This window comes from Monopterus albus, unplaced genomic scaffold (assembly GCF_001952655.1).
Source record: "Monopterus albus unplaced genomic scaffold, M_albus_1.0 scaffold18.1, whole genome shotgun sequence".
Classification (NCBI taxonomy): domain Eukaryota; kingdom Metazoa; phylum Chordata; class Actinopteri; order Synbranchiformes; family Synbranchidae; genus Monopterus; species Monopterus albus.
This window is the reverse complement of record NW_018127898.1, coordinates 6,929,139-6,951,323: the sequence shown is the minus strand read 5'-3', so window position 1 is coordinate 6,951,323 and position 22,185 is coordinate 6,929,139. Positions and strand designations below refer to the sequence as shown.

General features: G+C 42.1%; 1 protein-coding gene across 3 annotated transcripts in view; it reads left to right on the top strand.

Moving 5' to 3' along the window:
• The window catches only part of LOC109956073 (cadherin-4-like), a 211,079-nt gene that overhangs the window by 12,065 nt on the left and 176,829 nt on the right, over positions 1–22,185 (top strand). Inside the window, exon 1 of one of the 3 annotated variants that reach the window (XM_020592917.1) lies at positions 2,019–2,295. The exons of the other annotated variants lie outside the window; for them this stretch is intronic. Within the exon in view, the coding sequence (XP_020448573.1) occupies positions 2,175–2,295 (121 nt within the window). The 5' untranslated portion in view covers positions 2,019–2,174. Of the gene's footprint in view, positions 1–2,018; positions 2,296–22,185 lie in introns of those variants that run through there. 3 annotated transcript variants of the gene reach the window in all.

The following is a 22,185-nucleotide window of genomic DNA, read 5'->3' as shown; positions in this document are numbered from 1 at the left end:
TGGCCTTTGAATGACGCTGACAACTGAGAGAACAAAAGGGACTGAAAAGTGATGCCATGGTGACTGTATTTCTGCTGGACAGGTAATTATCGGTTTTGTTTTGTTTGAGGGGCATTTGTTATTGTAAGTATTCAGGCAGTGCATGCTGTGTTTTGGAGGAATGGCTTTGGAGAGAATTCACAGTGAAAGGGTTGGATTTCTTCAGTTGCCTACTTTCAAAATCGAGCTTCGTCTTGCTTGCCAACCCTACCTCTTACGATCAACCCCCCTCCAGTCATATATATGTTTAATATGCAGAAACCACATCCACTTCTTACAACACAACCATAAGAGTGGCATCCTAAAAAAATGGAGAGTGTTACAGATGAACAGAGGAAGGAACTGATGCGAAGCGAAATCGATTAGGAAAGATGTGACTGAATAGGAGACCAATTGCACTGAATATATACAAACACACACTTATCAGAGAGTGAGACAAAATCATTTTATTTGCTGGTGTAGTTCTATCAAGCAAAGACATCATCAGGAGTGGGTCACACATGGATCACTAGCCTCAAGCCTCCCCTCCCCTCCCCTCCTCTTAATCTGTATGCTTTCTTGCTTCCTCTCTGTTTTGATTTTCTCCCTTTCTTGCCATCAGAAGACTTTTAGATCCAATTTACGGTCCTCCCGGTGCCTGCATTGCCATCTCTCTCAGCTTCATTGTATTCACCAGCCTGAAGCTCTGTGTGAACTTCTCTTCACACTCTGGAGATTGTATCTGTCGTTCCAGGGGGGGATGGAGCAAACAGGGCTAAGATGCTTCCTGTGGATGCCCTTTTTCACTGCTTTATAGAACATATGATATGTCGTATGTTTATGATGAAGAATTAGTGTATATATGTAAATGTGTCTGCACTTCCCACTTTTTCAATAATCTTACTACACACCAGCACAAGTCAGAAGCAGGGCCCTTGCAGGCTGCATTCTAAGCACTCTCAAGGCTGGAGGCAAAGCAACATGAATTTCAATGAATTATTAAACAGGATTATTTATTTACTTCCTCCGCACCCTGAACCACCTAACTGGCAAATCTACATAGCATTTTTTTTTTCAAACCTGTGGCAGATTTGTATGCATAATTTACTCTCACAGCTGAATATTTTCTTTAGGATGTCGAGTTTAGTCAATTCTCTGTTCGCCTTTGGGGGTCACCCAGGTGGACGTCAACAGTACTGTAATTCTAATAGACATTGCGCCTCACTTATCATCATGAAAAGATTGATTTCAAAATGTCGATTAGCATCATTTGAGTGGCCATCATAGGGTGCCTCTGAATTTTGTTTTGTTTTAGATCAATGACATAGTGCGGATTAAGTGGTATTGTTCTGGTGAGGGAGTGTGTGCCAAATGTATGTGTGCGGATGTGTTTGCGTGTGTGTCAAACTATGTTGGCTGTGGGAAAAAGAGATGAATAAGCCGGCAGGGTACTGGAGGCCTGCCAGCTCGTGAGACTCTGACACACTGCAGATGAGCCAGACCTCCATCCATTCACATGGAGCTTCTCGTGGCTGGGGTGGCAACGTGTTCCCACTGTCTGTAGGGCCTGTGTGCTACATGCTGATATGTCTGTAATTCTGTAGAAGTTTCTATTACAGAGACATGATTAAATATCAATCTAAACCTCATGAGCCAACACCCTTGGTTTTATTATTAAGTTGTAATGAGAAAATCTTACCGACCTCATGGTAAATATCATTATGTATTTATACAACCCTGTCTTGGCTCATTAATGGCACAGCATACATCAGATAAATTGCCCCAATAATTATGGATAGGCAGTGATCTTCAAATATTCGAATAGTCACTACAATAAAAAAAAAAGTCAATATTTCATGCGACTATGGTTTTGGATTTAAAAAACAAAGAGCCACTGTTTTCCCTGGCTTATACTGGGGCCTGGAAATAACGCGATATGAGGTCAGAATATCATCTTACTACAACACCAAATACAAAGAGCAGAAACGTGCAGAGGCTACAGCCATCAAGAAAAATGGTCATGGCATGACTGGATAAACTGTATGATGATAATGCATGTGAGTTGCACCTTCGTTTAACACGCGTTGAAAAGCTGTCTCTGACCACGGATGCATGGACAGCGCTTACAACTGAATCGTATGTGACAGTCACCTGCCATGTGTATACGCAACTGGAAAATACAGGGTGCTGTTCTTCAGAATAAAGCAATGCTGGAGCAGCATACTGCTGGAAACCTGGCGAGTGTGCTTTCCACCACAGAGAACTGCAGACTTGAAGGTAAAGTCACAGCATGCGCACATGACAACGCTGGCAATATGGAGCTAGCCAACACCAGCAGGACGCTCAGCAATGCGGGATGGGGGTGGGGTCCGTGATCTTCAAATAGCTGTTGAATAGTTCCCAGTGAATATGGAATAGCATTTTAGCTAGAAATGCCCATTCCTATTGATAAAAATCTTACAGCTCACATACAACAAACACAAGAGTGTGCGACCTACACCAACAGCACAGAAATGAAATTTAAATCTAGGTACACTTCCTGCTGTTTGAACCAACCAGTGCAGCTTTACATTACAACAGTGTGTTTGTGTGTGGTCAGAGACATCAGCCAAACTAACATTACAGTGATGGAGGATCCGGCAGGAGGGCAGCGAGACTGCAGCGGCATCCTCCTTGTAGTACTGCCAGGGGTGCAGCATGTGCCTGATAACACTGATAGAAAGACGAGCATTTTGTATCAGGACTGAATCAGTTAATGAATGGACCCTTCGGGGCTAATAAATGCGCATGAATTGTGGTGCGTTCTGCAGGCTTTCTCTGTAAATACTGCCAGTCAGACACAGACACCTTGTCTTCTACCAAGATTCACTGAGGAACTGTCGTCAGTTTTACTAAAAAGGGTTATAGGAACTGATTGTGTGCACTTATACACATGCATACACGCATGTTAAACATTGGGAAAAAAAAAGCATTCCAGTGGCTCAGAAAGTCTTACTGAAATAGCATTTGATTTGAATATGTATTTAAAGTATTCACATGCTGTATAGCATGAAATAAATGGAGATTCATGCAGGCTAAAAAGCTGACAGCAGGGATAACAGAGTGGAATACTCTTTTCACCTGTCAAATTCTTGATGTGGAAGTCGTATTATGAATGCGAGTTCAGAAGTCAAATTTGCTGTGAAAACATGCAAAATGCTAAAAGGAAAAAGACAGAAGTCAAGCACAAATTGCATTCTTTTGGATGGGAACCCAGAAACCAACTTTAAGAGGGAGCAAAAAGGCAAAAAGTCAAAGATCCTCTTCCCACACAAAGGAAGAAGCAAACTTGTGTACAGCTGCAGCTGCACAGCAACAACACATGCCCCGCCATCATGACCAAAACATCCTGCTGCTTTTCTCATGGTAATAAGAAAGTTTTCTGTTTGAAACAACTTCTTTTTTGTAGTTTGTGATCATTTCATTTTATTTTTCTATTATGACGGACTTTTATTTTATCAGAAAGCTTTTCTCATTAAAATATTTTACAGATGCTTGTTTTAACAAGAATTCACATGTGACTACTGTAGTAAAGTGTGTAAAGGTTTAAAGGCCAATATGAAAATCAGAGCACCTACCTTCGTTGATTTTATTAGATTCATTCATTCTTTAGTTTTAATACGGCAAAAAACCTATGGAGAAAAAAATGCTGTTGAAGATATGTGCACTGTTCCATGTCACCGTTACTACTGACACAATTATTCTCGGGACAAAAAAGGGATTCCTTCAACATCTTTCTTTGTGCGCGCACACGACCATCTGCTCTAATGGAAAAATCTTGCTGCATTTCAAAGCAGGGAAACTTAAATGAATTATTTAAATCAGTTATTGTCAATTTTTGTAAAGTCCATAGGCTATGATGTCCTCTCATTAGACTTTCACTAGATCTGGTTCTTAAAATGAGAACAATAAGAAAGATTCTTGTTATTATGAATAACTAACTTATCTTTTTATTAGAAAGAAAAGTTCTTTGTTGCAGCCAGATATTTTTGCACACTGTTATAATGAGAAAAGTTTCTTGTCATTAGGAGAAATGGAGTAGATATTTTTTCCATGATTGCAGCGGCACGCTGCCGTAGCGGCTCCACCAGAGCTTCTGGAGCTGTCTTCTGCCCGTGCACTGTGTTGAATAGAGGGTATGCGTTTCATTTGATAGTAGAGTTTCACCCAGCTGCTGCCGAGCAGACCTCTGACCTCTGCTCATCTGTGGTCAGTCAGCACAGCAGCACGTTATGGCATCTTGTCCACATGGACAGTGAAAATAGAGTGTTTAAAACAGGAGATAGTTTGATGGGTGAGCTTGGCGCTCTATGTGACGGAGCTGAGCGCAGGGGCCTCCCTGGGGGCCCTCACCTCTGAGCTACCCGCTACAGAATCTTTATTTGAAGTGCTGGGGGAAGGTTAAGTGCTGCCAGGGATGTATAATGGCTTCCTCAGGTTATGTTATGTTGGTGGAAAGAGCTGTGTTGCGTTGTCATATATAGTCTTGTAAAATGCTGCTGAATCAAATCCAGCTACACTGAACTGAGTGCTGCAGTGCTCAGGTTACATGGCCAACGTAATCCTCAGAGATATTAGATATTACTCAGGCCGCCTGATGCCGATGCGCTCTGACATAATAGAATATAAAGGACATGTGAGGGAAGTTGCATTAAATATCTCTCAGGGCTCCACCCTTTCATCACCTGGCCATGCACAGCACTGAAGACATGCTGTTGAGTAGACACGGGGAAGAGCTGAGCTGGGCTAACACAGGCAGAGACCAGCACTGTGCCTGCTGTATGTCCCCCTCTGTCCCAGTCTATCTCACCCTCTTATCTGTATACATTTCCCTTTCTCCATCTCTTCTGCATCATAATTTTTCTTTCTGCTCTGCTCTTTGACATTTATTCCCCTCATTACTCACCCCTCTCTCGCCGAATGCTCTTTGGTGTGGTCTGTTGTCTAGCTTGTGTTGAACCTTTCTGCAATGGCTTCTGCCTATTTTATTTGTTTTACTGAATCAAGGCCACGACAGTGAGTGCTGACAGGCCTCTCCATCATGCTCGGCCTGGTGATTGATCTCAGAGCGTTTTCAGGAGACTAAGAACTTATAAAGCAGGCAAACAGCGCGCACACAAGCTGCGTGGGAAACATCTCGCACACACCAGCATACTCTTCTCAGCGGTAGCTAATGTGACGGTAAAAAATAATTGTTGAAAATTAAAGGAATTGAATTTGTGTCTTGTCATTTTGATTAAGATGAAATGATTTCCAGCATGTTTCTCTGCTTTAGATGTGAACACTCACAGTAAAAGCCCTTTTATTCACACTTATTTAGATTAGTATCCATCAGCCCATTAGTATGGATGCTGTGGCCCCTTGGCAAGAGGTCTACTTCTGACATCCAGCTTAATCATTTATGCTGGCTTGTGCCAGTGTCCGTGTCCAGCACAGAAAGAAGGCACATGGGCAGGGGGTGGCAGCCTGCTCCTCAGATGGCTTCACTACATTTGTATAAATCAACACGGTTTTGAATAAATCGCACATTGTGACAAAGAACAGTATTAGCCTTGCAAAAGCTATAGACTAAATGTGTAAGTGTCACTGTCAGATGATATTGATTCATCAAGCTGTTTTAGTGTCATTACAAAAGAGGAAACTGCCTCAGCTACCTCTGTTTGATTGCTGCATGTGTGAAATGGGATCCAAACTGCAGTGCAGCCTGCTTCCATTTACACTGAGGGCTGTATTGATAACAAATGATTACAGAGAGATCTCAGAAGGATGTCGGAGTGAAATGGTTAGCTCATTCAACAGATTACTTTGACGTGTGGGGCTGTAATTACAAAGCATCCAGTGAGAACTTAATTGATGAGTATGTACATACAGTAACAGAAGACTTGATACGTGACAGGGCGATGAGAAGGAACACGGTGTAGGTAGGTACAGAGAAGAAGACTTTGGAGTCAGAGGTGCACAAACTGTGCTGAGGCGCAGCAAAAAGAGGACATCATCAGTTAATGCTTATTATTAGAAACTACAGTGTTCTCTGCTCCCTTCCTCCTCCTCTCTCTCATTTCTGATTCTTCCCCCTCCTCGCTCTCTCACGCCTCACTCCCTCTGCTCTGTTTTGTGTTGTTCACTGATGCCCTCTGACCTGTCGCCCCACTGGCTTCTTCCCCACATAAAGGCCCTCCATTAACACCAAGTTACTTCATGCAGATAATTCACAGGCAGCCCTTTGAGGTCGACTGTGTTGAACTTGAATTATACTTCTGCCGCTTCTGTTGGGGGGCCATTAGTGCGATGTGATATGAATTCCTGCAGGTTTTACATTATCGTTGCTCACTAAAATGCCACTAAATGTGGCATTTAGACCATTTGAAACACTGTCATTTTTGTAAGAAGGGTTTAGATTTTACATGATTAAACTGCGGTAGTCATTCTCCATGTACATATGAGGTCTGCTAATGTCTGCTATTTATTCAGGAAGGCAGGGCTATACTGGGAGTGGAATGCCAATTCTTTTCAGGGTGGAAGCCATCGGTAACTGAAACACTAAATCATTACACTGTAATTGAATTGGAGTTGTACTATTTTTCCTGGTTATTTGCTGCAACAAGAGAATCACTTCTCATCAACGTAGGCATGTCAGCGAGAGAGTGAGTCAGAGTGGGGGACAGAAAGGATGAGCAAGTGAAGTAATGAAATTCCCACGTGGCTTGTCCATCCCTGAGTTCGGCGCATTAATGAATGAGCAGAACTCACCCGTCACTCTGGAGCTGGAGCGCACACACAACAATAGCCCCTTCCCTGACAGGGAGCTCGGTGCAGGAGGGCTTTAATTTGCTTCTCCTCTCCCACAGAGCTTGGCATTCAGTAGAGCGTTCCTTATTCAGAGAAAGCATCCGCGGCAAAATAAAACTAGTGCCATCTGCTCCATCTCCCCTTGCTCCCCGCCACAAAGCAGATGATTATCAACTGGAGCCTGCTCAGCTTCAGCGGAGCAACCAAAATATCAACTGTCTGCGTTTGAAAATCTTTGACGAGTCGCAGGCCTCCTGTTTTGCACTTAGGTTCTCTGTAATGTGCTTGTTCCCACTATAACATGATCCATTGACATGGTATGCAGTCTAACACATTTTGAAATACCATGCATAATTTCATTTTATGAAACAGTCTGAATGCAAGCATCTGTATTTACTGTTGTTAGCAGAAATACCATGGTGATAATGGACCTCACTGTGTGCAGTAACAGTGTGTGCTTTGACACTTGATATTTTGCCTTTTTTCTGCTCTGGTAGCACAGACACAGAGTCATGGCCAAAAGATAGCCAGAAACAACAGAGGACACTAGAAATGGAGACCACGGGGGCCCATTCATGTCCACCTGTGCTTCTCTTATGGAAAGCTTGTATCTCAGCAGGCCACTGTGTCACTTGGGGTGTACAACACAGAGCAGTGCACGCTCACACGCCGCTAGCTGTGGTTACACCTGTAACCTCTGATGACTGACAGTGTGTCAGGAGAGATTTTCCACATAGGGCAAAGTGTTAATAAAATGTCAGGAAATGTTAAAAAATCACCAATTATAATTGTTCATAGCCAAAAGTGTCTAATTAAAAATGCTGTTTTTATCCAAGAGTCAAATCTTCATACTTAAGCAGCTTGGACCAGCAAAGGTTTCACATTTTTGACTGAAACGTTGTTTGTAGAAATATTGCTGTTGACTAACTGACTAATAATTCAGCTCATTAGCACAGCTGAAAATACCCTACAACAAATGTATTCTTTACTCCTTTTGTAGGAAAATTTGAAAAATACTATAGCACCCTGCTGTTTGAAGACAGTCTGTTTTAAAAATGAAATGAAGTATTTCTCACTCCTTTTTTTTATGAGTTGGAGGTGAGTGCCACGGACAGGCTGGGCATGTCGGAAAGAATTAAAGACAGCAGTGTTGGTTCTGCACCTTTAACACTGAATATCGCCAGCTTTATCCTTTAATCAGAATAATCACCACCTGTAGGTAAGCCCAGTGTTGTGGCAGTCATTAGAAATCAGACTACTGATCTACTCATCGTCTGTGGCACATTCATAGACTCTTACTCTGGCTCTTTCTCTTAGCTAATAACAGTGGACCACAAAGAATTTTGTAAGATTCCTCAATGCGAACATCAGTGTTGCATCATCCACTGTGGCCTTCAATGTGAAAGCTTCCTCTTTTATGCCGATTGGTTGCATTCTTTTTGCTTGTCACACTCACAATGTTTGAGGCAAGTGTATGTCCTGCCTGTCATTGTAAAGACAATGTCCACCCCATCACAAAATGGATTGTCAATAGAATAGGCTCCCTCCCCTCCGCCCTAATCCGATTTGCAGCCTATTTGTATGCTCTATAAAAGCCTTTAAGCTTGCTGCTTGGCTAGTCTTTTTTTTTTATTATTTACATCAGAGATCTGGAGACAGAGATGACATGAGGACAGGGAGAGAAAGTGGAGCAGAGACATAGAAGAGCAAGGATGAAGTCACGGAGGGACAGAATGTAGTGCAGCGAGGCAGCCTCTCCGAGCTAGAGCCAAACCAGCATGCACACAGGAGGACACACAGTTTACACAGTCTCTTCACAGCTGCTGTTTTTCTCCCTGACTGAGGGGCCTAAGCAATAATTTATTAAATTTATTTCATATGAAAAATGGAACACATGCTAACAGATGCACAGCACACATGGTAAACAAAAAGATGTATACAAACAGGAAAACAGAAATGGGTGATTACAGACAAATCATGTGAGGGGATTTCACAGTGACTCAGTTATCTGTGCTTCCATCCATGTCAGGCAGGATTATGCTACAAGGTGAGCTCAAAGGATGGGAGGTTAGAGCCCATAGCAAGGAGCACAAGGAACAAGATGGTCACAAAAGAAAGAGGATGATGAAGCCTTCAAAGGGAGAGATTTTATGCTGGTCAGCCTTTGTGGTCAGACAGCTCTGGACTATAAACACTGTGCAGGCTTATTTCGTAGAGGCTGTTAGAACAAACCGCAACACCATAAACTCTGTTTATGTCCTGTTACAGTATGCTGCAGCGCTGCGCCTCCTTTGATCTGACCTGGGGGGTAGTTCACAAAGCAGGTTTGGTGAAAACACTGAGTTTGTTCACCCTGAGCTGAGAGAAACTCTAGGTTTTCAGTTCCAGAAATGGAGAACATTTTAGTCAGTTACTGCAGTAACTTACTCTTTGAAACTAACCTGCTGGCTGGGTCAGATCTGAGGTCATTGTACAGTCAGAGGCCTGTAAATAATCTCGTCTTTTCTGTTTGATTTCATCTTCTGATGCCGCCAGCATTTTGTCCCATTCAGCTTTCAGCAGAATAAATGTCTTTAATAAATCCTTGTAACAAGTGCTAGGAATCCAGCACTTTATCACCCATTAAGGAAATCCAGGTCTGCTAAACTAATGAATGAGTGGACTGCGCTGAATAACATTTAACAGTGTTTTGACTCTGTTCTCCAACTCAGGCTCTTTCGCTGCTGCTGCTGCTGCTGTGTGTTTTCAAGATAAGTGCCCATTATCACACACTAATAGTTGTAGCTCCACTGAATTAAAATGGTGGCTCTGCTCTTTATTTGTCTGTTGCCATGGTGAATTGATGATGGCTTTTTATAGTCATCACATGCACACTTAACTCAGACTGAACATACTCAGAGTTGACTGAACTGACTGATCAGCTGCTCTGAAACAAAAAAGTCAGTTTCCCCATTTCGGAGTTAGTCGACGCAGAGGTCAGGGTTCTTTCTTTCTGGAATACCAACGTGGTGAAAGAGCCCTGGCTGAGCCCAAGCAAGTTTCCAGCTGTCGCTGTTTGTGTAATTAGAGGAAATCTGGAGAAACGAAGAGTGGGAACTGAGAGGAGAGGCAGCTTCACTTCAGGCCATGATGAGGCAAAGCACTGGAGCTAGCCACTGCCAGTCCCCCTCCTTATTATTAAATGTGTGACACGTTTAGACACCTGTAAAAAGACCTGTAGTTTTAATTTTTCCTGTTTTTCTATAATACATGGACATTTTAAAAATTACAAAATTAAAATTACAAATGTGAAATTCCATGTCAAAATTAGAATAGCAGGTTTAATGTTGCAGCTGTGAATTACCGTGAAGTTCCCACTTTTTCACGTAAGACTTAAAATACAGTTACAATTTCATCATTCATTCATTTTCTACCGCTTAGTCCCTGAACGGGGTCACGGGGGGGTTGGAGCCAATCCCAGCCGGCAATCGGGCGAAGGCGGGGTACACCCTGGACAGGTCGCCAATCCATCGCAGGGCTAATACAGAGACGAACAACCACACACACACACACACACACACACACACACACACACTCCTACGGGCTATATAGACACACCAATGTCTTTGGGCTGTGGGAGGAAGCCGGAGTACCGGAGAGAACTCACGCAAGCACGGGGAGAACATGCAAACTCATCATACTTTTACAAATAATTTCTGTTTACTGTTTCACAGTCTAGCAGCCTTCCCAGCATGCACTGTGTGAGAATTAAAACTCTCCAGATTGAAGGACCCATTCATTGTGGAAACTTACTGTGTCCGTCAGACATATTAAGTCATGCTTGACCATTTTTTCATAATGATAAAAACATTGCAAACCATGATGAAGGTCAGTACTGAATTCAACGTCTACCCCTTTACAGTTAGTTTCTAACAAAGCCAGTGGAAACAGCCTTGCCGGCTGTCTCTGCTGCTCTTTTATACAAAATCGCTTCAACACCTGCTTGCCGTCGGTTCTTTAGATCACATGAATACACACTAACATTACTTAATATAATCTGAAATTGGCAGTGTATTGTTATAAATATAGATAGAATTATCTAATACTTTTTATAAAGGAAACTCCTGTATAAGAGGTTATAAAGGTTGGTATATTTTTTTAAGAAAAAACAAATAGGCAAGATTTCGTTGCAGTTGAGGTTTGACTCATTACATCAGAAGATATATTTAAATGTGGCTAAACAAATATTGATCTCATTGTTGCACAGTAAAACAGGCAGGTGCTCTTTTACCTGTCCACACACTCATGCAGACTTGACACACGCATGCAAGTTTAATTCTTTGAAGAAGTCATGTGACAGGACTGTCGGCTGCCCTTTAAAGGGCTCAGCATCTGATGTAGTGTGCAGCAGTGTGTGTGTGGCATTTATACAGATATGTGAGTGTTTGAGAGACGTTTTCACTGAAGGGCCCCTCTGATGTGTAGACACTTTAATTTGGTATTTTTTGAAGATGTGCAGCAGCAGCTTTAAAGACTCCGCCTAGGATGTTGGAGGGCTGGTCTGTTGAGTCAGAAGAGCCTCAGGGGAAGGAAAGAGTAAGAATAGTAGAATCAAAGGAATGGAATGAAGTGCAAGATTACGGTTCATTAGCTTAGGTATTACTCGCCAGGGTTGCTATTCCTCTCAGCTGTAAACCCTCTGTCTTTCCTTGCTCTCATCTGAAACAGCCAGCTCTAGTACTAAAGCAGCACAGTTTTTGAAGTGGCAAAAAAATAATCAGTCAGAATCTATGCCTCAGAGGCCAAGATGTCCTGACTTGGGAGCATCTTTCGTTACACATCTCACCGCACCTTTAGTTTTTTTACTCAAGACTTTCAGTGTAGTGCTCCTCATGTGTAAGAACAGTTGAGTGCCCCTCTCAGAAATTACAGCATCAGTGGTAAAATGAGGGCAGGAAAGCAGAGGAGTGGGTGTGAACAAAGGTGGTGATTAGAACGAAATCAAACTAATGGGAGGAAACCGATGATTTGAATGGGTGTACTGACACCAATACTTTTCGGTTCGAACCAGTTCCACTCTGCCACTAACTGACGATAAATTCTTCAAGAAACCTTTGAGGTCAGAGGTGGATGAGTAATGACTCGTTGGCACAATTAACAAATGGATAATGGCTCCCACTGCCCACCCTGCTCCTGATCTGATGGCTTTGCAAAGCAAAGTCTGGTAATGACTGTAGTTTCATTCAGACCAGAGAGGGAAGGTCTTTCAGCTGTCTGGCATGATAATGACCATTTGGCCAATTTACTCTCTTTTATCCAGACTAAGCCTTTTTTAATCTCTCTGGGGTAAAAATGTATCCTTATATAGGCTATAATTTAAGCTGACTGCATTTAAAAACATCTTTTTTCTCTAGTTTTAGTGTTTTTTTTACACCTTAAAACACCCTTTAAACACTTTTTCCACACAAACTGGATATATCTGAAAATTTCATGTTGTATTATGACTAGAAAAAAAAAAAAAAACTTTTCTGAAACCATGCCTTCGGGAGGTGTGTAGCGGAGATGTTTAGAAGTGGACTCCCCTGACACCTCCAGTTCTCTATATGAGCACTCATTATGAATGCCGGTATTACACAGTACACATTGTGTCTGCTACTGTATACTGAAACACAGTATAAGACCGTGGAAAGCAAGAGGTGACAGAAAGGAGCTGAGTCCTGTCAGGAGAGTCACTGGGCTGTCTGTCACACCTCTACACAACTTTGCTGTTTGCCACATTAGAGAAGGAATACAAATAGGTTCATTTAACAGTCAGTGTGAACACATATTTTCCAAAGTGTCATGACAATGATAGTGTGGTTGTAAACAGCTCTGACATGCAAACAGTCTTTTCCGGTTTTTCTGTACTAATATAGGCACTGCCTAATGTTATCTGATGAGGTATCTTGTATTTCAGGTCAGTGTTTTGTTACTGTCTTAGTATTTCTTGTTTGCCTTTCTGAGCACAAACAAGATGCAGTAAACCAGGGGGAAAAAGCAGCACCGTGGGTGTGGCGTGTGAACAAGGTCAGCAATTAAATGTGTCCAAACAGACTCGATGCACACACTCTATATTACTAAGCAGCTCGGGGAGACAGCTCCACTCATTGTTTAAGCTTTCAGCAGCCTGCCAGTCAGGGTGAGCAGTATCAAGTTATGCAGGGGATGAATAGAAAATGTGATAAAAGCAACAAGTGTGACCCCACTTTGAACCAGGCCATGTTTATCTGTCAGACTAATGGAAGAATGTGCGGAGAGGTGCCCCACGAGGCCAGGGGAAAGAGACGGCACACAGGCGGGGAGGGTGATGAAGCAGGATCCCCACACAAAGCCCAGCATTATTTTAGTGCCCCCCTCCCTACCTCCCCTCCTGTGGGAGACTTGGTTGAATGCACCTCTCCAGAGCACAACTCAGTCAAGGCAACAGTGCTTAGCTATTCATTTATCTGAATAACAAGTAGAATGAGGCAGAGAATGAATCAGAGTTGGTGCAGGTGAGGAGTCGGTGCACACAGACTCAGATTAACACCCTCACAAGGAAAATTCAATCGATGACACTGTACTCCAAACTGAACATGTGCCACTGCTGGGCCATCAGTCTAGCCAGTATGTCAGTCTTACTCAGACCAGTTGTGGGGCTGTAAAGAGGCACAGAGCTGTAATCCTGTTGGGGCTCCCTGGGATTTGATGTAAGAGCTTTCCTTTGCACTTATCCTCCACTGTAGATCCTGTTGATGTTGCAAATTGTTCCAGCCTCTTGGCTTGGCTAGCGTCTCCCCAGCCTTCCTCACTTACACTAAGCTGGCGGCACATGTCTGTGCTTCATTACGCTGTGTCTTAGTGTGGTGCATCTGTGTTTTATTGTTAATGTGTGCCTTCCTGTGCTTATTTTAGAGACACACTGCATTCCCTAACACGGACTGTACATCCTTGTGGTCTCATGTTTATTGGAAGATCTCATCTTACTGATTTGTAGCATTTCTTTGAAAAATCTCTCACAAAGAACTTTAAAGTGCCACAGATTCCCATGTCGATGTGTAGTTAAAAACCCAGGCGCAGGCCGCTGAATTATTCTCCTTTAGTTCGCTCACATCAAAGGCAGACTTTTATCACTTACTCTTCCGTCGCCTCTGGCCATGTGTTTAAGCAACGCCACAGCCAGTAGAAAGTTCTGTCAGCTGATGGAGAACTCCATAATATCTTCTGCTATAACTGCATCACTCAGCCAGGCTGCAGCCGCTGCCAGCAGGCTGTACACTTGCACAGCATCCTATTGCAGTCCTCTGCCTGTTCCCCACGGCCTGGATGCCTGTTAGTACACTGGCAGGATACAAGCGCTTTAACCCACCTAAGAACAGGTGATCCTTCACAGATGGAAGAGGCTGCACCGAAGGGAATTCACGCTCTATCATTTGCATCTTGGGCTCATAAATCTTTTATAAAAGATGTCAGTTTTGCTTACACAGAGGGCAGGGTAATGCCCCTCAGGACCAGGATGGAATACAGGTACAAAAGGCTTCAGCGAGCTCGGTTTGTGTTTCTGCTTTTTCGTGTGGGAGAGCCTTTTTTTTTTATTATTCTTCTTTCATTCGTTCATTGTTGATCCTAATTTGGTGCGTGTTCCCTCTTAAATGTGCTTATTATGTGTTACAGCATATTTACCATACTAATGGCGGTGACCATTCAGATGCAAATGAGTAAAGGCTGTTTGGAAAGTATCCAAATCCCCCCTCGCATTACATTGGATTCCTGAATCACTTAGTTTGAATATGTACACTAACCCGACTATTATACTTTGCTGAAGTAATATTCTACAGCACAAAGGCAGCAGTGTGTGCGCATTATTTATTCTCAGTGACATATTTAGATACGCATAACTTTAGCTGAAGACAAACACAATGACAAAACAGATTCCATTTTAAGACGCTTAGCAGTGTGCAAACTCTGCATCCAGCCTCCGTGTCCTCTCCTTCACTTTTTTCCTCCCTCTGTGTCTTTGTTTAAACAAAGTGACGGCTCATGGACTGTCTGCTTCATTGTGGCGCTAACTGCTTATGACATCAACAATGTTTGCTTTGATCTAACCGTCTCTGGCAAATGGCTTTTTCTGAGGCACAGCAGTGAAATTTAACACATTTAATATGAAAACAGGACTGTCAGGGACACAGACGAGCAAACACACAGAACCAGCTTGTTTTGTTCTCAGCTTTTGTTATTCTGACAACACGATATCACCGACAAGCAGTTGGCCCTTGGAACCTTTGCACTTGTTTTGGCTTGTCATCTATGTTATATGAATATTTTGTCTTTGGTCAACCCAACAGTACATGTGAGTAAGGTGGTCTTTGACCTGCAGAGAATAATAACAGCTCTATTGCTGTTCACAGTGAGGTCCCACATCATACAAACAAGAGGCAGAATTTCAGTACAAACACGAGTTGGACTGTGGCTGCGGATCTTCCCGTAAATGTCAGTGTGCATTTATGCATGAAAAGAGCCGGCGGGTTCCCTTGATAATTTCCATCACCCTGAAGTCATCATTGTCATGTAATTGCATTGCACTGCAGCTCACCTGTTTGCTGGGGGAGTGATACCGGCCCTGTAAATCAAATTATGTTGTTTATTTCACCACTAGTGAGTGATTTAATGATATAAGTGCTGCGTGCTAATGTCAACCTGCGGCCATAAGGAAGCAGCGTTGCACTCCAGCAGGCTTGCAAGCCACATGAACACCATTAATGCTGTGTGCTGCATGAGCGGAGATGATGAACAGGAATTAATTGAAACTTTTCTTCCAGATTCCCCATTTCTTTCTTCCTCTCACGCCTTCCTCATCTTGATGTTCACCGCGCTTGTCATCATCTCTCTGGCTGCATCTCCATCTCACTGTTAGTTAACCAGTCTGTCTTCCTCCATAATTTCTTCTGTTCTTGTTCACAGCCTGCCACTGTCCTCACTAATCTGCCCATATATATGTCCATCCATCAAAATTACCGACTTTTCCTTGTAATAATGTTGTGCCTTATAGTCTGGGATGGAGCTAGGAGATGAAACATCAGCTGTATTAGAGATGGACTTTACCAGGATATGAGAAGCCTCAGGCTGCCCATGAAATACAAATAAACTGCCACCAGATGAAGAGAAATGCAGTGTTTTATTATCATATTTCCCTCAAGCTCTTTGTGATTTTACTCTTCATCAGCTCCTGTAAACTTATATTGGATTTCCACTGTTCACCATAGAATGATTAGCATCATGCATGTTTCAGAGCAACATTCATGCTCGAGAGGATCTGCTGGGGTGCACCAGCTAAGCAACTTGATCAAGCAGAGGGAACTAAAAGGGATTCTTTTCCCCACTGTTCAGCCTTAGAGCAACAGAAAGGGGTTCAGTAATACAGCTTTTTATCTGTTGAGTTGAAAGGAGAGTGACAGTAAATGACTATCGATTTGGTCGGCCACAGGCTTGGGGTTTGCGGCCTTGTAACTGCTAGTCTGGCTGAGTGGCTATTATTAGCATTGCTCAGCATGTCGTTCATGACCCAGGTAAGTGGCTGTCCCCGACAAATGCTGTTTGCTGGCCCAGTCCATTATCCATGGGGAGCAGAATGACTGCTGGGCCTTGCTGCTAATATGCAAGGAGATGCTTATCAGTTCAAATTAAGAGGATGCCCTCCCAGAGACCATGGGATGTAATTGTTTTTGACAAGCCACAGCCTTGCAGTCATGAACCCTCCGGAGAAGAAATGGATGAAGCCCTTCACATGGGATTGAGGCGGAGTGTGAAGGCTGAGCAGGGCACCCTGGGAGATGGCCTGCTCCTCACATTCCAGAGGGCTGGTATCAGGGCTAATCTGTTCTGTCTGAGGGTCCATCACAGAGATGCAGATGAGTTTCTTTTTCCAAGTGTGTAATCTAATATGGCATCAGCTATGTTGTCATGGCAGGGATTGTACTGACATTTGAGATTTCAGAAAGTCTGTGTGGTTGTTCTGCATTTCTCTAAACTTTGTTACACAATTGATTTGTGAGAATTATGTAATAAACTAAAGATGATACATCATGCTTCAGTTTTGATATCAAAGTGCCTTTGAAAGTGGCTTTTTTATTGAGTCAACAGGCCAACCAAACACTCTCAAGTGTCAACTTGATCATGTTGTTTGCTCTGCTTCTTACTGGATTGAAGCAGATTGAAATGTAAAGCTCTATTTTTGCAGTGCGGAGATGTCTGCCTTACCAATCCATGAGGAACAAAATGGAAAATTACCTATAATTTCCCTGACATGTTTATGGTTTAGACAGATGCAGTGGAGCAAATAAATTGTCAGGAACGATACTGTGAATACATTTCCTTCTGAGAGAAAGTAGGTTTAAATGCTATTTCCAAGCTATCGCACAACACTGTGATGGCAACTGTGTATTTAACAAATGGAATATGTATATCAGTTTTTATTAATCTTTGAAAAATTAAACATTTTTGTAGCATCTACACTTTATGAAGTAGTAAGCTAAAGGGTCAGATTGTTACTTTGTATTCTGGGTTGTTTTTGGCCTTATGCTGCTAATTCTGTCCATCTTCAGAATTACAACTTGCCAGAATTATTTGAACCCAGAAATGTCTCCAAGCTCAGTTTAACCTTCGTAATGCGATTCATGTTATGTGTTCTGCTGCAATGGTAGACAGGCACACATGGGAGAAAGTGAGAAATGAACTGAGACCGTCATTTGTCCAAGCAACGGTGTCACTTCATGCCTTGTTACAGGATGGATAGGACAAAGAGACAAGAAAAATGCAGTCGGAGAAATTCTTGCCATGGTTCCAGATATGAGTGTTTCCAAGAGCTTGGCAGGTTCTTCTTTTATCTACCCTAATGTCATGTGATACTGTACGTGAGACAGCCACAGAAACAATTACAAGGGGTGCAACAAATCGTAGTTGATACGTGATCTGTACGGATCTACCCCAAGGTTTGGCACGCATGTGAACTGTGGATCAGTTGGAAAGTTTAGCCATCATAGTATGAAATACAGTTGTGCTGTTGCTTTTCAAAATAATAATTCCCTAATTCTTGATGCAGAGTTTCAGTGAAAATATATGGACAAAGCAGCTGTGTGTTCATGTGAACGGGTCATGGTGGAAAAATTAATCAATGTAAATATCCTCATATTGTTGTGTTGGCAAAACACTACTTCGCTGTACTTCAAATTGCAGCAAGAAGGTGTTTTCCACCATGGGAACAGATTAATCATGTGTGGAACAAAATCAACCAGTAACAGAGCCTGCATGAGCAGTTTATCAAACAGCTGTTGAACAAGCAAAAGTCAGACTTACAGAATCTGATGTCTTCACCACTTTGCCTGCAGTCAGCTGACTGAAGTCCGCGCTTTACTCCTAAACCAACGAGTGAAGTACCTGACTGTAAAGAGATCTACCCTGTCCCCGGGCAATGTAGACATCCTCATCTTTTTGAGAAACAGTTTCAAGTTATAAGCTCAGGTCTGTTTTATTTCTTTTTTTTACTTTTTGATAACTTGGACTCAGGCTATTTCTTCATTCAAAGGAATAAAGTATCATCATGCCTCATGCTACAATTTAGCAACTGAGTCATCATAGAAAGGTTGTAATAAAAAACATGATATGATCCTTGAGGGTTTTGATCTATTGCACACCTAACAATTCCACATATTGTTCATCAATACTCCCATTCAGCTCTATCTGCACAGTCAGCGCTAAGTAAGATCTGGTCGATGGGCATGAATACCTTTGACAGCTGGTCACTCGGGGAGATGGGTTTACTAATTGTTGGTTTTTACTAGCTATTGTACACTCCATTTGCTTGTATTTATGGCACAGAAAGGCAGAGCTACAGCTGGTGCTCACAGAGATGAGACAAGAAGGGTATCTGTCTTGGAAGATTGCACATAAGTGCTGCTTCAGGTGTTGTTGTAGAATTACAGTGGAGAGGAACAGCAGGGGTTCACACTGGAATAGAAAGAGGAAAAAAGATGGCTCAAGACTATCCTCCTGTTAAAAAAACAAAAACAAAAAAAAAACAAGTCATTTGGTTATCACGACCAAAATGTTATGTTATAGTTGTGCTTTCTCTAGCAAAGTAGTGGTAAATGTGACACAAGCAAAGCAGGAACTTATGGTAGGTGATGTATAATTAATCCCAATTCCACTGTATCCACGTTTCTCTTACTTTTTTTTTTCTTTCCATCTCGGTCCTGCCCACGTAAAATGCAAAGAGGAAACTACACGAAGAGAGCAATGAAGAGACATGTTTTATGTGACACGAGACACCCTTTCCTTGAAACTTCATGTGAAGCGTCCAATCACAAACTGATTTCCAATAAGGGGGTGTATCAATCCGTGTATCCTTGGTTGTAGCTCCTCCAGGTAGCCTTCTCGGCCCTCGCTCCTCAGGGTAGAAATAAGAACTTTGGCACATGTTTTATCATGGTGGACCGGAACAACTTTGAGATTGACCAGTGATCCAGAACCAAGGAACGCTAAATCATGGAATTGGGATTTACCAACAGTGACAAAGTCCACAGTAGCAGGTAGCTGAGGTTGATGGATGGGTTAGAAACACAGCCCTTTTGTTTTTTAATTCCAGTGTGAAACATTGTGTTTTTTTTTTGTTTTTTTTTATCCATAACTGTTCCACAACCTTGACCACGTTTTTCCTAAACTTAATGAAACAGTGATGGCTCCATAATCATAACTCTGTGAACAGGTTCCATAACAACAAAGGTCGACTAAGTATGAAGGTAGAGGCATCCTACTGTGCGTAGGGACAAATGATGTGTACTGTTGTTTAGGTTGGAGGACTCGTTGGGCAGGTCAGATGGTCTAGTATTCCAGCTTGCACAATATCATACTCATATTGCCACAGAATCACAAGTGGCTGGTTTTCAGTTTATTTTCACACTAGACTGTTTTTGGATTTCAGTGTTGATGTGTACAGTAACACATTTTACAGTCAGTGCTCATTAGAATTAGTTTTTTTTATGCCAGTGCCAAAAAATAAGCAGTTTTTCCTTTTCCACTGTAGTGCCATATGCAGTGTTTGAGCCATATACTGTAGTAAGGCGCCGTTGCATACTGTGAAGCTGAACACAAAAGTCTGGTACCTAGAGACATCGTTATGTCTGAGGAGGGGTGTTTTTTAAAGTTTGAACAGCTCTGAATAGAACATACTTGTGTTTTATAAAGTGCTGTGAAGTAGTCACCTCACCAACCAGCTACCTGTATGCTGTCGGATCGTTGGTGTCATGATAAATCTACTTGGTGTAAAATGATTCTTGTTTTCAAAGGTACCTTAAATTTTTTTAATTAAAATTTGTAGTAATCTCTAAAATCAAGAGGCAATTGTCAAAAACCTAAGCAGTTTTGTAAATAAGCTCCAAATGATGACAGTTGATGGGTTTCTAAATGCCATGTGTCATAACAAAATGCTCACAGTTGCAACCTAACATTTACAGTACACACACACACACACACACACACACACACAGCATCTCCAGTCAGTCTCGACACTGAGATCTGAAACCAATTTAATATCTGTCATGTCCCCATTAAAATCAACGTGTTAATTACACCTTATAAAAAGCCTGTCATGTTTCATAATCCCACAAGCAGCAACAATTCAAACTCAATCAGCCACTCAGATCTGGCATTGAATTACCGCCTTGTCAATCTGTAATTGAATGGTTGTCCAGGCTAGGCACAAGGCTGCCAATTTAAACATCTTTATTATTCCCCGTCCAAATCTTATATCTGACCTTGAGGCTTTAGAGACTCATTCTTTCTCCTGGCAGCTCAGTCTGAAGCAGGTAGTGAGCTGCTTCAGTGATGCCAGAGGACAAGTGCTTTGAGCTGCTCCCGGCTGAAATGCAGATCACGTTGGTCTGTCGTCGGCTGGCTGCTGAGAAGCAGACCAGTGCTCACGCATCTGATCTGGTCGTTTCTCCCTCACTTCATCTGTTTTGTCTGCTTCCCATTCTGCCTCCACCCACATACAGCCGATTATTTCCTGCCTGTGTCTCTGTCATTAATTGTCACATGTTCTCCTCAGACCACATGTACCATAGAGCAAAAAAGGAAAAACAGAAGAGCTGTTCCTTCTACAAGAATAATTCCTACTGTGCAGGTGAAAGTAGAAAAGGCTATTAGGAACATTTATGGTCTCAAAAATAGAAATAATGTTATTTTCTGCATCAAAAAACATTTTCTTTCATGGTTTCTCTGACATGTAAGAGATGTGCTGTTTTCCAAATCCAGTGGGCTGTGCATGCTACACTAAGACAGAATCTGTAGGTACAGCAGTGCTCTGAACTAAATGCTAGCATCAGCATGTTACCATGTTCACAATAACAATACTAACATGCATGTTTAGTAGGGGTGTATATCTCCTTCTCAAGTGATTTGATCCATATCTAGTCCATACATAGTTGATACGAAAACAAAACAGCTAAATTTGTAACGATGTAATACAGAGTGATGCCGATTCAGTTCAGCTGATGTTCAGTTTTAATTTAGCTCCTGTTTGAAAAACTATATATTCATTAAAGTGTTTAAGATATAAAATTAAAAAGGCTTCACGTTTTCTTAAAGCAGTTTTGTATTTCAAGCAGCAAAAAAAACAAATACATAAAACAATGTCTACTCTATTAAACAATGGTAAACAATAGTCACTGGTGCCCAATAAACCCTTGTACCTTTTTCCTCTGATTCAACGCTGTGTCCTAGTGAAGTCTGCCACACTCCCAGTATACTTGACATAGGTGCTGTGTGTTCTGCATGCTGCAGTTGTTTTACTAAGAATTGATTTATTGTTTTTGCAGAATCCCAAATGCTTCCACACCCAGGCCTTAAACTAGCTCATGTGTTTAACAGGGCGACGTGTTTTAGGCTGTAAAAAGCTTCGTTTCCAGGATCTGGGTCATTAAGAAGTAGGCATGTGATTGAACGCTGGCAGGAGACACACACACATACACACACACACACAAGAGGCACGTGTTAGAGCAGAGCACAGTGAAAAGTAGCATGAAACTTGTCAAAGATGGGCTTCTGATATCCATATAAATTTTTGCCTGTTTTTTAAAACAAATTTGGTTCAGATCTGTGGTTTTGAACCGATGCAGTCGTATCGCTGAGTCTTGTCTCGATTTTCCGATTCGCATCAGTTAATCTTTACACCCCTTAGTGTTTAGCATGTAAAATCTTTACCATGGTCATTGTCGTAGTTTTGTGTGTTTGTGAATTATCACTAAACACACAATACAGCTCAGGCTGATGGTGAAGTCATAAACCACG